Raw genomic sequence first — 11,841 nt, 5'->3', positions numbered from 1 at the left:
ATATGCTACTCTCCTGCAAATTGAAAAATAGGCATGAAATACAAATAGACGACATCATCTTATCCTTGATATCATTAATTTGTCAACAGATCCTTACATGCTTTATTCTCATACTATGTGTCAGAGAGGATCATGGTATCTGCAGGTAAATTAGCACAGCCCAGAGGCTGGGGACGGTTCTCCTGTATTCAGTTATGAGATGAACTGAGCTCTTCTGCTTTGCACAACGATATCACTTCCCTTGCTGATTTGCATGTCCCCATGGCACAGCTCACTGTTCTGCAGACTTATAAGCAGGTGCTCACAGCCTGTGCAGGAGTCAGTGCCTGTCAGGACACAGCATGGACATGAGGGCCCCTGCTCAGCTCCTGGGCCTCCTGCTGCTCTGGCTCCTAGGTGAGGAAGGAAAACAGCAGGGATTGTCTCAGGTTTTGTGTTCAGTGCTGACTGAATCTTCCTGTGTCTTCTGTATGGACATGCTGATGATAAGAGTGGATGTTTGTGTTTGTGTTTCTCTTCTCAGGTGCCAGATGTTCCGGCCAAACGATAACCCAGACTCCATCCGAGGTGTCTGCCCCAGTGGGAGGCACAGTCACCATCAAGTGCCAGTCAAGTCAGAGTGTTTACAGCAACAATTGGTTAGCCTGGTATCAGCAGAAACCAGTGCTGACCCTGCCGAAGCCTCCAAGGCGCCTGATCTATGCTGCATCCACTTTAGATTCTGGGGTTCCTGACAGGTTCAAGGGCAGTGGATCTGGGACATCATTCACTCTCACCATCAGCGGGGTGCAGGCTGAGGACGCAGGAATCTACTACTGTGCTGGAGCTTATAGTGGTAACATTTACACAGTGATACAAGCCTTAACAAAAACCGCTCATGAAAGCAGAAGTGAGAGCCTGAGCTGGCCTAGGTTCTCCTGGAGACTTAATCTACCAATAGTCATTTTCTTTTGGGGTCAGCCTTCCATGGTTCCTATAAGGTAGTAAGAAATGCCCTAGTACTACTCTATAGCCTCTCTCATTTCCATTTACTGGGCATTCCCATACAGTAATAATTGAAAGGAAAGAAGTGATTATTCCTGAGTACTCATTCTTACAATATAATTTTTGATTCATTCTGCAAATGAAACATTATGGATATTTCGAGTTGAAACTTCAAATAGAGTGTATTGGAATCCAAATTATGCTTACATGTTCTGGGAATGTGGATCAGAGATGGTGATCCTTAAAACATGGGATTCTGTGTTCTCTTTGAATACGATTCCTCTTCACCACTAAGGTGAAAGGACTACACTATTGTAGTAAAATGGGGAAAATCTGTTGGGAGGTGGGAGTTTGGGGGAAAATCCCAGCCTAAATGGAATTGTACCACATAATTCAGAATTCAAAATAAAAATATATTGAAAAATGTTATTGTGCATATGGTCATGTTCACTCCACATTGAAGCTGTAAGTAAAGACAGGCACAAAAGCCAGGTTAGTGTGAAATCGGGGATCACACTGACATGCTTGTCTGGATGTTGATTCAGGTCTTGAATCCTACCCTCTCTGCAATTTGGCCTGCCACATACAACTGTCTCAAAGCTGTCACGGACCACAGGTGATTACATTTCTGATTTGTGAGGAAAGGAGTATCTCGCATCCCTGACCCTTTCCTCATCTGCTCAGTCCCTTCTCATTCCTCAGACTCTGCTCTGTCCTCCCACATTCTCTGTAATATGGAAGATATTCTCCTCCTACTATGGAAGCCGAAGAACAAACATAGTAGAACCCATTCCTCCACTCACACTCTTCAGATCCCTAGGCTTTCACACACCTGGGTTCACAAGATTTCACTACCATAATTCACTGAAGAGATTTTTTTTCCTCTAAGAGGAATTTGTGCTCCCACCTATAATCTACTATTGTCTAATTCTGCCAAGCTGAGTCCAAATGAGGACATAGTGGTATTTGATGTCCTCAGAAGTCAGTCAATAATTGGGGATGAGTGTGATGAAATTATCAGTCATTTTATTAGCTGAATATACTATTGTTAAACTATTGTACTATTTATGATGTCAATGTTTACATGATATTGTCATGCCAGTTCAGGCGGTCAGAATCCTCACTGGGATGAAACCAAGGAGGCAGCAGGGCTGTGTTCCTTCTGGCAGCTCCAGAGGGGAGGATCCAAGTCCCTCTTCGTGCATCCTCACGACGCCACATGTGCCTTGTTCTTCTGGTCCCTTTCTCTCCGCACTCCAACAGTCTTCTCACTATTCACACCTCCTTTCTGCCCTCAATTCACCTTTCTTTTATAAACCAGATTATATTACAGTATAGTATAATTATATTCATGATAAATTATAATTCATGATAATCTCCAGAGAGAGAAGAAGAGGCTGATTGGAGGGCAGAGGCGCTGGAGAAGGAGAAGTGATTGAAAACCCAGTGCTGAGCAGTAAATCTTATGATTCACCCAGAGGGAAAGAGAGATACGACCAGGCGACTCAGCCACAGAAGGAAATGGGGAGATTTAGTGTCAGCAGGCACAAGGGAGAAGCAGCTGCTCCATTCTGAATGCTTGTCCTAAGAAGCAGGTGTGGCTGTCCATGGTTGGATGGATAAGCCCATCTTACAACCAAGTGAGAAGCAGTGAGGAAAATGCAGGTTTTGAATGAAGCAGAGAAAGGCTCATGGCAGATCTTACACAGTCTTTGTGACCTGACTTTCTCATGCAAAGGACCCAGATCTATGTGTGCCACTGTCTCCTCTGGTTAGTAGTACCAACGCCATTGTGTGCAGAGGTAGTGTGTTCTACAGTGATGGGAGAGACAGAGCTGGGCAAGAAGGAAGCAGCTGGGATATTAGTCGCTGACTCCCTTGTGTCCCTGAGCAGGAGGTTTGTGTTGGAGGCTGAAGCCCTGTGGGAGGACTGCCCTCATGTTGCCCACAGGAGTATTTGCCATGTGCTCAGTCTGGAAGGCTCTGATTATGAGAGTGGAATTAGTCTCCATGTTGCTTCACCCAAATCTGTTAGGGTAACCCAGATTCTTGAGTGGCTGAGCAGGAGATGAGCAGCTTAGGAGCCTGTCCTGGTTTCTTCTGGCATCAGGCTATGTCATTCTTGTGGGTTGAACTGGATAAGAGACTGTGGATGGATTTGCTCTTGATGGTGACCTTTTCTCCTGTAGACACAGCTAGGGAGCTTGAAGACTGGGTCATCACAGTGTCCCCACAGGTACTACCAATAAGGATTGGATAGTGACAACACAATGCATCAGAAATATCTCAGAATTCCTGTTTGGGAAGTGTTAAGTGTTCTTTCCTGTAGAGCAAATGAGATTGCTCAAGTGAATTATTGAAGATTTCATTATAGAGATTCAGAAGGATGAGAGGCTGTGACCATGGGGACTTTGTTCTGCATCTCCCACCAAATGTATGTAAGCCTTAGACCATGGGAAAGCCCATTCCTCATTCCAGGATGCAGAGAGGGTCACCTGAGCCTCAGTGGTAGATACTGCAGCCCAGAGAAACTAACCATGAGAGTCTATATGGGGTTTCTTAGTCTGTTGCAGAGAATTGTTCTGGGTGCGAACTCATCTAAAGGGCCTTGTGGATCCTCATCCAGGTGCCTACAGATGAATGCAAGCACTGATCATCATTGCATACATGGTATTTCACATCGGTAGTCAAAGTTTCATGTTGATGAAATTTAGGAAATGACAGCCAATGAAGTAAAAATGTATTGCAGAGGCTCTCAAGTCAAGAAAGGGGAGGCCATTTACTCTGGGCATAAGAGCACTGTGCTATATTAAGGTGCACGAATCTGCAGTATAATTGCCTCTTTGCAGTCAGATTCTGACAGTGTTTGAGTGTCATTATATGGTGGATCCTGAAAAAAAATAATAATTATATGAATCCATTTTCCTGTTTTCCAAGTAGCAGAAACAATGTAATTTCAGAATCCCTGAAATGTATAATTAATAAATAAATCATGGGAAGTATTTGAAGTCAGGCTGAGGAGTTGATGAAGTTACTGTATAAAATGGTACTGCATATATTGTAACAGATATTAAAATCTACTGTAAATTGAATCACAGGCAAGAAATAAAAATAGATGACATCATATTGTCCCTGTGTTAATTTAATTTGTTAACAGATCCTTACATGTTTTGCTTCTCATACTATGTGTCAGAGAGGATCATGGTATCTGCAGGTAAATTAGCGCAGCCCAGGGTATGACCTCATGTCTGAAGTTCCCCTGTGCTCAGTTATGAGATGAGCTGGGCACTTCTGCTTTGCACAACGATATCACTTCCCCTGCTGATTTGCATGTCCCCATGGCAGAGCCCACTATCCTGCAGACTTATAAGCAGGCGCTCACAGCCTGTGCAGGAGTCAGTGCCTGTCAGGACACAGCATGGACATGAGGGCCCCTGCTCAGCTCCTGGGCCTCCTGCTGCTCTGGCTCCTAGGTGAGGAAGGACAACAGCAGGAATTGTCACAGCCATTGTGGCCAGTGCTGATTGAGTCTTCCTATCTCCTCTGTATGAACATGCTGATGAGAGTGGATGTTTGTGTTTGTGTTTCTCTTCTCAGGTGCCAGATGTTCTGGCCAAACAATAACCCAGACTGAATCCCCGGTGTCTGCAAATGTGAGAGGTACAGTCACCATCAAGTGCCAGTCAAGTCAGAATGTTTACAGCAACAATTGGTTAGCCTGGTATCAGCAGAAACCAGGGCAACCTCTGAAGCTCCTGATCTATTATGCATCCAGTTTAGCGTCTAGGGTCCCTGACAGGTTCAAGGGCAGTGGATCTGGGACATCAATCACTCTCACCATCAACCCGGTGGAGGCTGAGGACGCAGGAATCTACTACTGTGCTGGAGCTTATGGTAGTGGTGCTATTAATAGAACTGACACAGTGATACAAGCCTGAACAAAAATGTCCCAGTAAAGCAGACGTGAGAGCCTGAGCTGGCCTAGCTTCTGCTGGGGCCCTAATCTACCAATAGTCATTTTCTTTTGGGGTCAGCCTTCCATGGTCCCTATATGGTAGTTAGAAATGCCCTAGTACTACTCTATAGCCTCTCTCATTTCCTTTTACTGTGCATTTCCAGTACAGTACTGATGTTAAGGAAAGAAGTGATTATTCCTGAGTATTCATTCTTATCATATCTTTTTGGATCGTTCAGTAAAATGATTCATTAGGAATATTTAAAGCTGTATTGAAATCCAAATTGTACTTTCATGTTCTTGGAATGTGGGGATCATGGATGGTGATCTTTAAGCATGGGATTCTGTGCTCTCCATGGATCCAATGCTTCTTTGCACAGAAGGAACAGGCTGCTCACCCTGTGGTCCTCAGCCCTGCAGCTGATGGTTTTACTGCATATGGCCTCACAGGTGGTTATCCAGCGCTTCATCTCTGTGTCTGCCTACGGGTGCAGCTGAATGTTCCAGAAATTGTCATCTGACATCCAACTCTCAGGGCACATGGGTTGTTTGCCCTGAGACCTATGTTGAGTTGGGAGCTGCAATTTTAACCAAGACTTCATATGTTTAAATATTTTTTTCCACATGCCATGTTCAAACCATGTTTGAAGCTTTAACTAGAGAGACATGGCACAAGAAAACCAGGGTAATGTGGAATCCAGGGATCACGCTGACCTGTTTAACTATCCATTTCTCCATATTTTATACCCATCCCTCTCTGCAATGATTCCTGCCACACTCAACTCTCTCAAAAGTTACAGAACATCAAAGTGATTACATTTCAGATTCCTGGGGAAGGAAGCAGCTCACAACCCTCCCCATTTCCTCTTCAACTCTGTCCCTTCACATCCTTCAAACTCAGCTCTGTCCTCTCACATTCTCTGCATTCTTATTTTCTACTGCTGCAATGAAAGCAGAGAATCAACCAATCAAACCTGTTACTCCACTCAGACACTTTGATAGCTGACCCTAGGCTTTCTCACATTTGATTCACACAAGGCGATTGAATAGATATTCCATCTAAGAGGAAATGTGCTACATCTTACTATCAAATATTGTCTATTTCTGCCAAACTGACACCAGAAGAGAACAAAGTGACATTTCAGCATTTCCGAGGGTCAGTAATTTATGTGGGGAGAGGAAGGCAGAGGGGAGAAGAAATTATCTGCTTTGTTAGGCTGGTAAGTATCATTTCTAAATTATGGTAGAGTTTATGCTGTCAAATTGGACACTGTTAGTATCCCAGTTCAAGAGATCAGAGCTTTTCTGGGATGAACTCAAGAAGAAAGCAAGGTTGTGCTCCTTCTGGCAGTGCCAGAGTGAGGAGATCCAAGTCTCTTGTTCTTGCAGCTTCAGGATGCCCCATGCGTCTTGCTCTGTGGCCCATCTCTCCACTCAGTTTAGCATCATTCTCCATTGATATGCCTCCTCCCTATCATAGACTCAGCATTCTATGGATAGAAGGATTACATTATAGTATATAATATTACTATCAGCCAAATAATTTATAATAATATGTAGAGTGCAGTCATTTAGTAATTAATCTGATGCAACCCTTCTCACATTTAAAGTAGCATTCATGGGATCCAGATCTTTGTTTCCTGTTTTGAAATTAAGAGCACCAGGTAAAAAATGCAATGTCAGATCAGGAGAGAGGGAGAAGAGGCTGACTGGAGAGCAGATTAGTAAGAGATGAAGTGCTTGAAAGTCTAGTGCTGAGGATTAAACCTGGTGATGCACTCAGAGGGAGAGAGTAAGGTGAGGAGCAGGTGACTTACTCAAGGAGGGAAATGGGAAGGTTCTATGTCAGTAGACACACGGGAGAGGCAGCTGCTCCATCCCTGACAACTGCTCCTAACAGGCAGGTGAGGCTCTCACTTGTTCTGTGGTTAGAACTCATCTTACAAGCAACTGAGATCTTTAGAGGCAATAGCAAGCTCTGACTAAGGAAGAGAAAGGCTCCTGATAGATCATAAACAGGGTCTTCATGTCCTGGCTTCTTTGATTAAAGGACACAGGACAGGTTGCTGCAAAACGCTGAGTCTTCCCTGGTTACTAGCACATATCCCACAGTGAAGCAGAAGGTGGGATCTGCTCTAGAGACAAGGGAGGAACCAAGTAGGGCAGCAAGGAAACAGCTGGGAGAGCAGGAGCTCAATCATCCATGGCCTCTGGAGAGGAGGTTTGTGTTGGAGGCTGTATCCCTGTGGGAGAACTGCTCTCATGCTGCCCACAGGAGTTATCTCCCACGTCCTCAGCCTGGAGGCAGCTGATGGTGAGCGTGAAATCTGCCCCTGACTCATTTCCACAGAGTCTTTCCTGGACAACTGTTGCTTGAATGGCTGGCCAATAAATGAGCAGATTAGGAGTTTGTCCAGTTTTCAGCACATGCCAGGGTAGTTCTTACAGAAGAGATTGCTTCAAAGGCAAAACTGCCTTCCCATCACAGAGAGCTCAGTGCAGCCCAGGCAGGAATGGAGGGAGTCAGCAAAGGAACAGTGAAAGGGAAAGATGTGTGGTTCTGTTATCCTCATCCTTAAATAATGTATGTAAACCATCTGGAAGAGCTGAATTCATCACTCCAATCCTGATAGGTTCTGTGTTAGCAGGTTCACTTACAAATCAGATCCCAGATGGGAGGCAAGGTTTTGTGATGTGGCTATATCCACATGGTCTGGTCACTTGTGCTTATTCCTTGGTAATACCCAACTCCTCCCTGGTTCACAGGCTCCTTGATACTGAGATGGCGACCTCCTTATCCCATTCTAGTGGTGCAGACTGGATTACTGCAGCAAAGGTAGAGCTGTGTGATATGGTGTGCAAATCAGGACCGAAGTCTATTAGAATCCAAGATATTGCTCAGGTTATTGAATTTAGCTTGGCATAGTGGAGACTGGTGGATCATCTTGCCTTGGTTTTGGTAAAGTTTCAAGAGGAATTAGCCACTTTCAGTGCAAGATCTGGCTCTGCACCAAGCTCAGTTATCCTCATCTACATTAGGTGGGTTAACAAATGCTTATTTTCCGTGGCCTACCTTCTTTGCTGTTGTCCAGCTGCCAGGTTTCAGAGTGGGTACACGTCCCAGTGGTAGACACTGCAGCTCAGAGAAACTAGGCAGGAGACTTGCTTACGATTTCTTTGTCTTTTTCAAAGATTTTTCTAGGTGTGAACTCGTTAAATGTTTAATGTAGATCCTATTCCAGGGATCTACAGATGAATGCAAACACTGATGACTGCTCCATTCATGGCATTTCACATCAGTAATCAGAGCTTCAATGTGATGAACTTCAGGAAGTAACAGCAAATGGCAGAAAATTGTATTACAAAGACACTCATGTCAACAAAGGTGCAGCCCATTTAGATTCTGGGCATAAACGCCCTCTCCAATATTATAATGCATCTATCTGCAGCCACTATCTTCTCATTATTCAGACCCTAACAGTGTCTGAGTGTCATTACATTGTGGTTTCTAAATATATATGATTTCCTCTTCTCTTTTCTAGACAAGGTAAGTGAAGTAATTTTAGACTCACTGGACTGTGTAAGTAAAAATTATGTATGGGAAGATTTGGAGGGTATGTTCAGAAATTTATAAAATTATTCCATAGAATGGTACTGCCTATTCTGTCCCAAGAAATTGTTCTGTAAATTGAAACCTAGTCATTGGATACAAGTAGATGACATCTTATCCTTGGTACCTTTAGTTTGCAAAGAGCTGTTCAAATGCCATATGACATTAACTGATTGTCAAAGAAGATGATGTCCTCTCCAGAAAAGTAAGTGCAGCCCAGGGGGTGACCTGGATGCCTGAAGATACCTCCTCTGTTCTCAGTTATGAAATGAGCTGGGCTCTTCTGCTTTGCACAGAATATCTCTTCCCCTGCTGATTTGCATGTCCCTGGAGAACAGCCCACCGCCCTGTACACTTTATGAGGGGGCTGCTCTCAGCTCTGCGCAGGAGTCAGTGCCTGTCAGGACACAGCATAGACATGAGGGCCCCTGCTCAGCTCCTGGGCCTCCTGCTGCTCTGGCTCCTAGGTGAGGAAGGAAAACAGCAGGGATTGTCTCAGGTTTTGTGTTCAGTGCTGACTGAATCTTCCTGTGTCTTCTGTATGGACATGCTGATGAGAGTGGATGTTTGTGTTTGTGTTTCTCTTCTCAGGTGCCAGATGTTCCGGCCAAACAATAACCCAGACTGAATCCCCGGTGTCTGCAAATGTGGGAGGCACAGTTACCATCAATTGCCAGTCAAGTCAGAGTGTTTACTACAGCAATGCTCTAGCCTGGTATCAGCAGAAACCAAGGCAGCCTCCGAAGCTCCTGATCTATGGTGCATCCAATTTAGCCTCTGGGGTTCCTGACAGGTTCGAGGGCAGTGGATTTGGGACATCATTCACTCTCACCATCAGCGGGGTGCAGGCTGTGGATGTTGGAACCTACTACTGTCTTGGGTTTTATTATACTAGTGGTTGTTTGACTCCCACAGTGATACAAGCCTGAACAAAAACCTCCCAGGAAAGCAAAAGTGTGGGTGTGGGCTTCCCCATCTGCTCATCCTTAGGCTTATCATCTAAGAGGCATTCTTTGATTCAGTAAGCCATGCATGGTCTCTGAATGGTAGTACAAAGTCTTCTGGGACTTCTTTCTAGCGTTCTTAATTTTTTTTTTTAAGTTGGCAGCTGGATCTCAGGAATGTCCATGATTTTACTCATTTAAAGGTAAGGAGTGATTATGCTTGATTACTCAATGTTACATTATGCCTTTGATTCATACAGTAAAAGGCAATTATTATGGATCTTTCAAGCAGAAACTTTAAGTAGAATATATTATAATCCAAAGTATACTTTCATGTTCTATGAATGCGGTGCTCAGAGGCAATTATCTTAGAAAAATGGTGTTCTTTATTCTCCCTGAATCCAATGGCTGTCTACCTCAGTAGGAACAGGCTCCTGACTCTGTAGTCCTCATCCCTGGAGCTGATGTTCTCAGCTGCCTGCAACCCCACAGCTGGTTCCTCAGTCCTTCATTACTGGGTCTGCCTACAGGGGCTGATGGATGGTTCAGAATTTGTCTTCTGACATTCAAATCTCAGGACACATGGGTTCATTGTTTTAAGACCCATGGTGAGCTAGCAAATGCAATTTTAACTCAAGTGAATACATGTTTAGATATTGACTTCCACATGCCCATGGCCACTCCATATTTGAGTCTGAAACTAGTGGCACAACAAGAGAAAGCCACGCTGATGTGAAATTCAGGGATCACACTGACCTGCTTGACTCCATGTTGATGCAGGTCTTTAACACAGCCCTCTCTGCAATTTACTCTGTCACATACAACTGTCTCAAAGCTGTCACAGATGATAGCACTTCAGATTTGTGGGGAGAGAAGAATCTTGTATCTTTTACCCTTTCCTCATCTGCTCTGTCCCTTCTCATCCCTTGTACTCAGCTCTATCCTCTCACATTCTCTATAATCTTATTTTCTTCTCTTAATATGGAAGCAGAGACAAAAACAAATCAGCACCTCTTCTTCCTCTGACACTTTTTGATGGCTGAGCTCTAGGCTTTCATATACGAGGTTGACAAGAGGTCACTAAGATAATGGACCAAAGATATTTTCCGTTTGAGAGGAATCTGTGCTGCCAACTTAGCATCAGTTATTGCCTAATTCTGCCAAACTGTCTCCAAATGAGACAAAGTGACACTTGAAGTTCTCAGCTGTCAGTCAATTATAGGGGGAAGAACATGCAAAATTATCTGTATTTGTATTAGCTGAAAATATTATTTATAAGTTACTGTCCTATTTCTGATGTCAAACTACACACTTGTTTTCCTCCTAGTTCAGGAGATCAGAGGCCCTGCTGGGATGAACTGAGCAGGCAGCAGGGCTGTGCTCCTTCTGGCAGCTCCCGAGGGGAGGATCCAAGTCCTTTTCAGGACACCCCACGTGTCCTGCTCTGTGATCCCTGCCTGTCCTCACTCCAACAACCTTCTGCACAGTCAATCCTCCTCCCTGACCTTGATCTGCCTTCCCACTGTGAGGAGAAAAGCATTATGTAATATAATAAAATATTATATTATCAGATTGTTCTCTACTTAAGTCATGATACTTGAGGATTATTGTATATTAAGCCCACAAAGAATGCAGATGAAAGCCTCAGGGCTGACTCCTCTGAGAGGGAGGGAGCTGGGGTCCTCAACTTCTCTTCCTGCTGTCATGCACAGAGGGTTCCCTAAGGGCTGCTCATCCCACTCCCTGTGGTCTGCACGTATGCAGGTAGAGCTGACTTATCAACTCCCAAGAGGTCATTGCAGCCAAGGCAGGAATGGGGGTAGGCAGTAGAAGAAAGGAAAGGGGAAGGTTGGGGTGGTCTTGCCACCCTTAGGTCTGGAAAGGTAGTTTTATTCACTCTGATCTTGATAGGCTCTTTGTAAGCAGGTTCCTTTGCAGATCAGACCCAAGACAGGTGGTCGAAGTTTTGTGATATGGCTGACCTTCAGTGGCCAGGTACTCATGTCCATGCCTCACTAATACGCACCACCTCCCTGGTTCCAAGGCTCCTTGGCACTGAGGTGGTGACTTCCTTGTTCCATTCTGGTGATACCGACTGAGTGACTGCAGCAAAGAATGAGGTGTGATACAAGGGTGCAAAACTGACTCCAAATCTATTGAAAACCAAGCTATTGCTCTATGTTAGTGGCGCTAGTTTGATAAAGTGAATATTCCTGGGTAGGGAGAAGTTGAGTGCTCTGTCCTTTCTCTCCCCACCATCCCCATTAAAGAGCATTTTAGGAATGAGGTACTTAGGGTGCATGACCTAGATTTGTGCCAAACAGAAGGTACCCTGACCTAAAATAATG

The 11,841-nt window shown here is 44.4% G+C and overlaps 2 gene segments (V, D, J or C); both read left to right on the top strand.

The window, feature by feature from the left end:
* Positions 1-245: 245 nt before the first annotated feature.
* On the top strand, positions 246-999 carry LOC105942617 (immunoglobulin kappa variable 1-39-like). The segment is given in 2 exon segments: positions 246-396; positions 524-999. Coding segments are annotated over 2 exon segments (516 nt in total).
* A 7,933-nt stretch (positions 1,000-8,932) lies between these two features.
* Positions 8,933-9,493, top strand: LOC118759807 (Ig kappa chain V region 3381-like). The segment is given in 2 exon segments: positions 8,933-9,016; positions 9,141-9,493. Coding segments are annotated over 2 exon segments (387 nt in total).
* The last annotated feature ends 2,348 nt before the right edge of the window (positions 9,494-11,841 follow it).

The sequence above is a fragment of the Ochotona princeps genome, chromosome 8 (genome assembly GCF_030435755.1).
Source record: "Ochotona princeps isolate mOchPri1 chromosome 8, mOchPri1.hap1, whole genome shotgun sequence".
NCBI lineage: Eukaryota > Metazoa > Chordata > Mammalia > Lagomorpha > Ochotonidae > Ochotona > Ochotona princeps.
This window is presented reverse-complemented; position numbering and strand designations above follow the sequence as displayed.